This window comes from Phytophthora infestans, genomic scaffold (assembly GCF_000142945.1).
Source record: "Phytophthora infestans T30-4 supercont1.182 genomic scaffold, whole genome shotgun sequence".
In the NCBI taxonomy this organism is placed as follows: domain Eukaryota; phylum Oomycota; class Peronosporomycetes; order Peronosporales; family Peronosporaceae; genus Phytophthora; species Phytophthora infestans.
The window spans coordinates 44,562-55,632 of NW_003303577.1; the positions used below are offsets into that span (position 1 = coordinate 44,562).

Sequence of the window (11,071 nt, forward strand, 5' to 3'; positions counted from 1 at the left end):
GCTATTCGCTCCGTGATCGCTCCAAAACTCATCGAACTGACGCAGTGGAAGATGCTGCTGCCTCTCCAGAGACTTCAGCCTACGCAGAGTATCAGAAACGGCAGGCCACTCGTGCCTCGAGGAGAAGCGCCACCGCCACCTCTGGCAGCAATCGACGACTCTTTTCTTTACGGGACATGGACTCGTCTCCCCCTCCACGCCGCCGTCGAAGTCGGGACCGAAGAAAATACAAACGAGGACGTCGGAGTCGCCATCGTCGATCACTGTCGTCCTCGTCGTCGGCTTCCTCGTCTTCCTCTGACGTGTACAAGGATGACGACGAATCGGACGGTGGAATGCGGACTAGCAGCCCGTGGCGCTCGTCCAAGAGCAGCAGGAAAGGCGGAAGATCACGCGCAGATATTACGCCAGTCGAGGTGGATCACAGCGTCACGTGGGACAGCGTGGGCGGGCTGGAATCACACATCGAAGCGCTGAAAGAGATGGTGATGCTTCCATTATTGTATCCAGAGTTTTATAAGAAGTACAACGTGTCTCCGCCGTCTGGAGTACTATTCTACGGACCCCCAGGCACTGGTAAGACACTGCTCGCCAGAGCGCTGGCCAATTCCTGCTCCTTCTACGGCGAAGGCGACCAGCCCAGTGGCTTTAAAGAAGCAGCGACTTCCTCGTTGAGCGAGAAGAAGAAGAAGGAGCAAGAGCGACCGAGGCGGCATGTGACGTTTTACATGCGGAAGGGAGCGGATTGTCTGAGTAAATGGGTGGGAGAAGCAGAGCGACAACTGCGTCTTTTATTCGAAGAAGCGAAGCGCAACCAGCCGTCGATCATTTTCTTTGATGAAATCGATGGCCTGGCTCCTGTGCGCAGCGCCAAACAAGACCAAATCCACGCGTCCATTGTCTCGACGTTGCTGGCCTTGATGGATGGAATGGATTCCCGAGGGCGCGTCGTTGTGATTGGCGCGACGAACCGACTGGATGCCATCGACCCGGCCTTGCGTCGTCCTGGGCGATTTGATCGCGAGCTAGGCTTCAAACTGCCGAGTGTGAACGAACGGAAGAGCATGCTGGCCATTCACACGAAACACTGGAACCCTCCTTTATCCGACGGATTTCGATCGGAACTCGCGGAGCAGACAGTGGGGTATTGTGGTGCTGACATCAAAGCGCTGTGTGCTGAGGCGGCCCTGTGCTCTCTGCGTCGCGTGTACCCTCAAGTGTACGCGAGTCACGACAAGCTGCTGATCAATCTGGACAAGGTGGTCGTAGCTCGTGGAGATTTCGTGAAAGCAGCGAAGAAGATCACGCCAGCTTCTCACCGCGCTGTCAGCTCCTTCGCATTGCCGCTACCACGAGCTGTTAAGGGATTACTACAAAGCCAACTGACGAAGGTGCTGCGAGATGTGGCGCGTCATTTCCCGCTCTTCCCGCTCGATAAGGCAGCGATTGACGACGCTATTACTACTGAGAGTGAAGAAGGTGCGGGCGTTCTAGAGGACGGAGAGGAGGACGAAGACGTGGACATTTATGCAGTGGCGAATCATAAAGACTGCGACGTTTGTCATGGAGAGGAAGGCGAGCTGCTCTGCTGTGGCGCCTGCCCTGGAGCTTTCCATCACGCGTGTCTCTCCGAGATGGCTACATCCTCTGCGGATGGCCTCTGGTTTTGTCTCGATTGTCGGAATTCCAACTCTGCAGCTGTGCAGAGAGCATTACAGCGAGGGAGAAAGAAGCTCGTGCACTCCATGGCGTCGCTTCATTTGCCTCGTCACTCGGGATTCCCTCGCGTTTTAATTGCGGGAAAAGCTGGCATGGGGCAGCAATACATTGGTCCAGCGCTCCTCCACTCGTTGGAAGGGTTGACGCACTTTTCGCTGGATTATCCTTCGCTGGTGGCCGACTCCAACTCGCATTTCCCTGAAGAAGCACTAATCCAACGGCTTAGTGAGGCCCAGAAGTGCCTACCGTGTGTGATTTACCTCCCTCACGCCGAGCTGTGGTGGAAGAACACGAGCGAGTCGATGCACTTGACGCTCAAGATGATGCTCATGAACCTGCAAGTTCGAGCCAATCTGCCCATCTTGTTCTTGGCGTGTACAGCGTCCTCGTCTGACGAGCAGACTTTACCTGGAGGTCTGGTGGCGTTATTCAAGGAAGATCCGAGCGTATCGCTGACGTCTGTGGTCGTGGAGCTGGACGCACCCAGTAGAGAAGCGCGATTGGCTCACTTTGACCAAGTTTTTTGCTCGTTTGCCACGGCTCCGGCGGTGCAGAAGAGCAGGCGCAGTAAACGCGAGAAGCTGGCAGTGTTGCCTCTAGCTCCTCTCCCTCCAGTTGTATCCAAGATGGAACTCAGTCCGGAAGAGCAGGAGAAGCGGAGAGAGCGAGATTTGCACTTTCTTCGTGAGCTGCGGATCTTCCTCAGTCAAGTGCTTCACTACTGCTACTCGCAGAGGTTATACACTCCGTTCTACGTGCCAGTGGACCCCGTGGCAGTGCCCAACTACTATTTGATAGTGAAGCGGCCCATGGACTTGAGCACAATGCGTGACAAGCTGAACGATGAGGAGTACACGTGCTTCGAGCAGTTCATGGACGACATCCAGCTCATCGTACGGAACGCCAACGTCTTCAACCCCAAGCGCAGCCGGACGCGCCATATCGCCCACGCGGCTGGCACGATGAAGGACAACATTCTGTCGTACGCTTACAGGTTCCGGATACGTCAGGGCTACGACTTATTCGCCAAATGCCGCGATGTGACCAAGAGACTACGCGCGCATCCCGAAATGTACGGGGAGTACGGTCAGCGGTTTTTGAAGACTGGCAAGAACCAGCGCAAGAAGCACCTACGAGCTCTCGAAAAGCCTAGTGTGCGTATCAGTGCACGGCTTCGAGGCGTTAAGGCTCCTGATGTCAGTATGGATGCAGCTATTTCACACGGGACGGAGAGCAGCTCAAAGGCTGTCAGCAACGGTGTGAAAGAGGAACCAGCGACTGAGGTGCAGCGTGGAGAAGTCAAGTCGAAGGGAGAAATGCCAAAGCTTCAGTCTGCTCAGCAATGGTTTGACGAGGAAGAAGAAGGGGGCCAGGAGGAGAATAAGAGCGATGAAGAGGGATCAACCGAGGACAAGGCCGACAACAAGACTAACAAAGACACTGATGAAGAGGCGGAAGAAGTGTATGAAGAGGGAGATCGCATCTTTGTGAGCAGTCGGACGCACCCAGGGATCAATCGTGAAGGTGGCGCTGCTGTCGTGCAGAGTCGCAATAAGGACGGCACGTACAACGTCAAGTACATTCTCGGCGGCAGTGAGAAGTCCGTCAGCTGCAAGTATGTGGGACGGTTGACAGATGACGCAGTGATGGAGTCGGTCAAGACCCAGCGGTCGGTGGCAAATGACTCGGATGGAGTGGGCACTGTGCGTCTCATTCAGGACGAGGAGAAGATGGACGAGACCGACTACTTCGACGAACTGCTGTGGCCTCTTTTGAAGGAGGAGGGATGGAGACGCGACGACAATTTCGACATCATTGAGGCGTCGGGGAAAGAGTCTGGGCTGGCTGTACAGCGCGTGGTGTTTACCCCGGCCAAGAAGCGCCATGGCGAGAGTGTGACACTGAACAGTGTGGTGGAGGCGCTGCAGTATATCGACGAGGACCCGGAGCTCTCCTTAAAGTTATTCGGCCAACGTTTTGCCGAGCGTATGATGACCGAGGAAGTGCTTGGCGAGGGCGAGAGCAGTGACGACGAGGCTGTGGAGGTGGAGGGGGCGTCTGCAACTGGACATAAAATGGTGGCAGCTGAAGGAAACAATGACGAACCGATGCCTGAGGCGGAGCAGGAGGAGCAGGAAACCCCAGAGTTTATTTATGAGGAGGCTCGGATGACGGCAGTCTTGACGGAGCTGGTGGACAAGACGACGAATTGGTCGGTTGACAAGCTGCGCCACGAGCTGCTGATGTTGAACAAGCTGGCGTACCCGTTCCGCAACAGTTTTGACCGCATGGAGCTGATGACGGTGCGTACTGCAGCAACAGCAGTAGCTGCAGACAAGTGGAAACTTACACTAACGAATTCTTGGCTTTTTGGCTCTGTAGCTCATAGAGGCGCATGTGGCAACGTTGCAGTGAACAGGTCGCAAATGACATGGCAGAACAGCAGCACAATTTTAATCATAGATTTGCAGAATGAATTCTTAATGGGAGTGAGTGCTGCACCCACCTCGTGCACATGGGACAGTGCCCTATTTTTCTAGAAGCCTTGATATCCACATCCGGCTTGCGGGTATACCCCGTGTAGCGTATACTTTTTTCTCCCCCACTCAGTTTTGCAGCGTGGGCAAATCAGCAGCAGCCAGGAAGCCATGGCGCCCGACCTGCGCGTCAAAGCGGCGGTGCGACCGCCGCGCCACGGAGGAGAGGCGAGTGATAGTGAAGAGGCGGTCGACAGCGACGAGGAGTGGTTCGACTCGTCAGCGGAGTCGTCGGGTACCGGCAGCTCCACGTCCAAGCAGCGTCGATCGGATGCTTCCAACAGTCTCCAGACAATCCAGAGCGGTGAACAGCCAGTGGTAATAGCTCCGTCGCTCGAGAAGAACGAGTTTAATTCCTGGGGCGCCGTAGACGCGTATCTGAAAGTCTATTTAGCCGAGACATACCAGGTAACGTTTGATGCACTGCATATGGTAGCCGGAGCCGTATCGCATTATCTAACTGGTTTGTGCGTACAATTGCTGCGTACAAAGCTTCCGCGTTCGCACTAACAACAAGGTCATGACGAAAAATAAGAAGATTCGAGACTCCGGGTCTACAAAGCCGCTTGTGCCCGAGGGGTGGACTCATTACTCGAAGACTAGTCGGCACCCACGCAGGGAGGTACAAGCCGCGTGGACAAGGCAAGAGAAAGCGGCAAGAGTCGAGAGCTCTCGAGTGTGACGCGCAGGTGTGTGTGACGCTCAGTCGGGCTCAGTTGGGCTCGGATGAACTGAAATGGATTTGAATGGTGTTGTTGGTTGGTCATGCAGTTGCTCACGTACAATTGTATCGCTCCGTAGATCAATGCCTGCGTACAAGTGACCGACTCGGCTGCAGCAGCTCCTACTTTTGTGCTGCGAATTACTGTTGCCCGTTTGGAGCATAACCATCCGCTCACCAGACATACTTTCGACCATTATCCACACAACCGGACAGCTATTGAGTCTGAGCTTGCGGGGACTGTTAGATTGTCAAAGCCAGAGCCAAGAAGAAACGCATCCTGCAGTTCATCCACGAGAACTCTAGCTGCTACCTAACGAGCCAGGACGTACATAATCTGGTGCGCAAGCTGAAGAAACAGACCCATACAGCTCAGACATCTGCAAAACGATTGAAGCAATGGATGACTGAGTTCACGCAAGAGCTAGGAAATGTTGGAGGCATTTTTGTCGACTCCATCCATGATAAGGTATGAACACTATTGCTGTTACTGTGTAACCATCGTTTGTTTAGCTTTTTATGCTGATGTTAGAATGTAGCTACATGTATAACACTGCAGACAAAGCATATGCAGGAGCTCTTCGACCGTTTCCTAGAGGTCGTGATGATCGACGCCACGCACGGTACAAACTTGCCAAAGTACAAGGTTTTCTCGATTATGGCACACGACGCATTTAAAAGGGCCAGTTCGGACAGCATGCTGTTCTCCAGAACAAGCGTAACCCAACGCTTCTGACGGCCCTGGAGCAGTTCAAGCGCTACAATCCGGCGTGGACGCGCATCAAATGCATACTGATCGACAAAGATTTCGGCGAGATCGGCGTGTTAAAGAAAACGTTTCCGGACGCGACGTTGCTGTTGTGCCAGTTTCACGTGTTGAAATATCTGCGAGAGCAGATAGCATCAAAAGCCTATGGGCTCAATGCTTGGCAGAAGCAGCAACTGAGCGGATTGATCAACTTGCTGGTGTACGCAAAAACGGAGCGACAATACTTGAGACAGAGATGGGCACGGATGGTGTCCAGTTGGGCATCGGTCGGACGGTGTTGGGCGCGGATGGCGAAGCGCGTGAAGTGTGCAAGCACCCGTTTGAAGCGTATTTCGTGAAAAACTGGGATAACTGTCGTCAAATGTGGTGCGTGTTTGAAAGGCAGAATGCTTGCACCCTCGGCAACAACCGTCTTGAAGCTTCGTGGAAGCAGCTGAAGGAGCTTGTGGACTCCTTCATACAAGTGGAGGAGTGCATTGTCTCGATAATGGTTTATCAAGCTCAGACAGAAAGAAAATTTAAGGACGCGGTCTACAAACTATCTGTCGTGCATCATCCGAAGTACTATCACGAGATGGGTTTTCTCTCGAAGCTGGTAAGCGAGCACGCGTGCGAGCTTGTGTACGAGCGGTACAACTTCGCGATCACCACGGCGAGGTATAATTTTCACGAGGCAGTCCCCGGAGTATACTTTATCCAGTACGATGCGGACGATGAAGAGGCATTGGATGAGCCGCATAGTGAGTACTCCGTCACGAAAACCGATTGGTCCTGCTCGTGTTTGTTCATGGCTTCACGTTTGCTGCCGTGTCGCCACGTGTTCTTCATTAGGAAGGCACCCAACTTCGAGAACGTGATTCCTACCCAGCTTCTGGATTCTCGTTGGCTACTGTCGTCGCTTCGGGTGGAATCCGAGTTGCCCCAGCTGTCAGAAGAAACGTTTCGTGTGTTCAGAGTGTTGAAGGAGGTCAATACGTGTTGGGATTCCAACTGGAAGTTCCGCGAAGCAAATTTTGTGGCAGCTGTAATTAGTGAACTCTTGAGTGGATTGGGGATGGTGGAGTACCGAGCAGCGATGAAGACTTTGCGAGATGTTGCCACCCTTTTCATGCATGGCAAGTACAGTACCACCCCCAAGGTAGCTGGTGGTCTTGAACTCGAAGACGGCTTGGGTGATGCAGAAATGAACACGACTGGTGGCGCGACTGGTGGCGTCAGTCACCAGACTAGAGACAGCGAAGTGGTGACAGAGACGATGGAGGTGGTGCAAGTTATCCCGTCTAGACAAGAAGATACTATGAGCCAACGTGTGGCGTCTGCTTCTTACGTGGAGAGCACTCAAGTATGCCCAGACCAGTCCGGCTCAGTTGGGAGCAAGACGGGCACAGATGGAGATGAGGTGGTTTAAGCTGGGAACGAGACGGGCGTAACGGGTGGTGAGTTGGTTTCAGTTGGGAACGAGACGAGCGCAGCTGGTGGTGAGTTGGAAGTGGAGACATCTCACGACAATGACAACCACAGTGCTATGCTTGCTTCAGCAAAGTTAACCGATGATTTTCAGATCGCAAGTCCCCCTAAATCCAAGGGACGTCCAAAACAAAACTCACGGGCTGTTACAGCAAAGAAGAATCAATGGTAGAGGAAGACTTGGAAATGCACGAGCGCCAAATGAGTCTACTGACAGTTTATGAACTACTGGATGGGGATCCTATTTACAAGTTGACACACGAGAAGATGCTGCAGTTCAAGGAGTTCCTGTTCGCCACGAATCTGAAGCCTCCATTCGCCCACGAGATAGCGAAGCCCCCCCCCACAAAACCACTGATGCGACCAAAAGAAGTGATGCAAATCTTCCCCATCCAATTAATTAGCAAATGTATCTCCAAGGTCACAGCCTACCAAGCAAAAACCGGGGAACGTTGGAAATGCAGCTGGCGCTGGAGATTGTTGGCGTTGGCGTGTTCGCGAGCTCTACGGTATCGCTCATGAGAAAGTGGCACACCGCAGTAAAATTCGTCAAGAAAATCAAAAGAGCTATAACCTGGATAAATCGATTAGACTTTGCGCAGCACGGGAAATCTAGCTTCTACGTCAAGGAGGATACCACTATACCGAAGCTATTAAAAGATCTGCCAATTCTGTCGAACGAGTATGCAGACATGGTGGACCTGGCTTCGAAGGAAACCCTTAGCGCCCAAGTCATGCAGATGATTCTACACAAACTGTTTGGTGCGGATCCTAGTGTTCTAGTGATCGACCCGTCTAACATGGGAATTTCAAATGGAGCTTTAGCGACAGACATCAGGTATTTTAAACTGGCGTTGGCTGGAGTCACGAATAATATGAAAGTGCTGTTTTCAATCAACTGCAACAACAGCCACTGGTGCGCTGTGCTAATGAATTTGGAGAAGGACAGAGTGCACGTCTACGACTCGATGGCGTCCTCCTACATGATCGGTGTTCGTGCCGTGGCACAGAAGATGATCATGATGCTGCCAGACGGAGTCAGACCTAGTGCTCGTTTGGTGACTCACGACCCTGGACTTGGCGTTCAGTGCGACAGCTATAATTGCGGTGTGTATGTCTTGCTGGCATTTGAGATGTTCTGTGGGTCAGAGCCGCTCGGACACCTCGACAAGAAGACTCTGCAATGCATGCGCTACCGCTACTTGCGCATGTGTATAGAAGAACAAGGAAGTAGCAGTAGCTAAGTCACTGAACTCGTTGCATCGAACTATGTTTGTTGAGTTATATGCTTGATAATGTCTTTAGTAATTGAAGGGGATAACCTGCTCAGCAGGATGCTTCTATCTCTGCGGACTCTGGTACTGTCACTGAACTCGTTGCATCGAACTATGTTTGCTGAGCTTTATGCTTGATAATGCTTTAGTAGTTGAAGGGGATAAGCTGCTCAGCAGAATGCTTCTTCCTCTGCGGACTCTGGTACTGCCGATGTTGATCCACTCCGGCTCTTTGGCATCTTTCGGATATACGCGTATAGTGTATACGTTTTAGGCCGGTTGGGTGCTGAAGTGGGCACAGGATGGGTGTCTGACGGTCACAACTGGGTACGGGTGGGTGCTGGTTTGGTGTCGCAATTCTGTCGTGTCCCGTCCCATGTGCAAGAGGTGGGTGCAGCAACAAGTGCCATTCTTAATACCCATGGAAGAGCGAAATCACGGAGCGATCAATGACTTGTGTCGGGATATCGTATCCTGAAGTGGCAACGCTGAAGTAGCGGCATCTAATTGGCCATAAAGTAAATTTCGAAGGATTTAAATATCACAATTGATGTCAAACGTGCAGATGTGACCAGCCGACCGCTGGTTGATATGCTCCGCAGAGGTCGACTCCGATGCTAGCTCGATGTGTCACAAGCCGCTCAAGGTGAAAACAAGAATTCTCTCCTCTTCCGCTGCCACTGCCGCACAAGACGACACACAGAAGTTATCTCTGCCGCACAAGACGACGCACAGAAGTTACCACTGCCCGGCAGGGCGGTAGGTACGCTGCCATTTTTCAGCTCAGAACAGGACGGCCGCAATCCCAGGGAGCTAATAGAGAAGTCCTTCCTTTTCAGATACCTCGGACCATGATCTATTGACTGTTTCCTCTTTGTTTCATTCTGCAAAATGAATTGATCGTGCCAGCACATCATCACTTTGCGGGTACAGTGAAAAGTTTTCACTGAAAACTTAGAACTAACTATGCCATTTCAAAGTAGCTAAAATTGGCATCGCTAGTTGCGTGTACAATAAATTAGTCTTATGATTTCAGCTCCCTGAATAATATTTTGAGGTTAGCGATGGTATTTTGAAAAGAAGTTCCGATTTTTTTATAAAAGGAGCCCATACACAGTAAACATGATGCCGATCTGTACTGTGTATCGTTGTTGTGAGTATCTATGAAGACGTTCTTGCTGTTAAACAACGGGAACAAACGTTTGAAGATACACGATGCAAGCTACTCACCTCGCAAACAACTTGATGAATTATTAATATTAGGAGTGAGTATAAGTACTCAGGTATGTGCTAATATTCCCTCCATCATCAATTTTTTTATGACCTCTGTGCTTGGCAACAACTCTCAATAACATGGAAGAGTTCCTGGTGCCGCCGAAGAAGCATTGTGGCGCAGTAAGCATTTGGATGTTGTTCTACCGCGTTTTTAGCCAATCATGGGAATAAAATTGCTGTAACCGATTCGTGTTACGTTTGCGATAGCGATGTTACGGGAGTAGGAGAATGGGCCGGTTTGGAAATTTTGACCAACAACTATCTTGGGGGGGGGGGCAAACGACAACTGTTCCAAAAACGAAGCTGCTCGCGAATAGCTTGAACTTTGTATGTGAATCTGCTCCAAAAGACAAACTCTTTGCTTTTTGATCAGTGTTAGGGTCACATAGCCGGTTAGAGCCTTCATACTTAAGTGCGCATTTCTGTCACGAAAGGCACAATAGGGGCATACCAGGCGTAAATTGAGTAGGGTAGCCCTGATAAATTTCACTAAATATAGACAATGAAGCAAGAGCTAAGCGGCAAAAATATCGCCTAAATGGCGCTCAAATGTAACTGAACAGGAGTGGTTGTTACTGGAATGTAAGAAGAACTTGTATTTTTTAAATGCTACAGCGGCAGAGGAGTTGCCACGAGCTCCATAGCGCTCATCAACCTCGTAGCCATCAAGAAAATGTTGCTAACCATCCACTGACCCAAATGATCGGGTATCACGACCATTTACACCCTACCGGTAAACACCACGACCAGCAACACACGCCTGGGTACAACCTTCACGGGCTCCATCATGCTCGAGACCACGCTCATCGTCGTGCGCAGCCCAACCAGAAGTAGAACCAGGTCTGCCAGTAGTGGAAAATGAGCGCCATTGTCGTCCCCTCTTCCACATCAACCTGACCTCTTTGTGTGCACTGTCGAAGCAACAATAAAGAAGCAAGGGGTAGTAAAACTCAGCCATTTTTAAGTGTTTTTTTTACAAAGTATTTCTAAACATGTAGTGTCTTCAGTAAACACCGCATTCGAATGTAACGTAGAAGCCATTGGAAGGCTAGGTTGGTAAGACTATTCCTCGCACAACGTACTAAACAAAATAAAGAAGCACTTACGGGCCACAGCTGTGACTATTCAGTTACTTCAAATCACCCCGTCTGAGGATGAAGCCACCGTGCTTATGTAGCTTCATGTTGTTATGTGAGCCTCATCACTGGAGCATTCACTTGACATCTTCGCGCCGATAGTTGGGGGGGTTGGAGGGGACATCCTCCCTACTGGGACTCATAATTACTTCATTTGTAGGCTGTAGCGACGA

The 11,071-nt window shown here is 51.2% G+C and overlaps 2 protein-coding genes across 2 annotated transcripts; both read left to right on the forward strand.

The window, feature by feature from the left end:
* Positions 1-176: 176 nt before the first annotated feature.
* Positions 177-4,017, forward strand: PITG_20780 (ATPase; the record flags this gene model as incomplete). Its single annotated transcript, XM_002895391.1, has 3 exons — positions 177-3,764; positions 3,846-3,931; positions 3,975-4,017. 3 exons carry the CDS (start codon positions 177-179, stop codon positions 4,015-4,017), a joined length of 3,717 nt encoding a protein of 1,238 aa, XP_002895437.1.
* Positions 4,018-8,863: 4,846 nt separating this feature from the next.
* Positions 8,864-10,456, forward strand: PITG_20783 (uncharacterized protein; the record flags this gene model as incomplete). Its single annotated transcript, XM_002895392.1, has 4 exons — positions 8,864-8,874; positions 9,109-9,246; positions 9,751-9,770; positions 10,407-10,456. The coding sequence occupies 4 exons, from the start codon at positions 8,864-8,866 to the stop codon at positions 10,454-10,456; spliced, it is 219 nt and encodes a 72-aa protein (XP_002895438.1).
* Between the last annotated feature and the right edge of the window lie 615 nt (positions 10,457-11,071).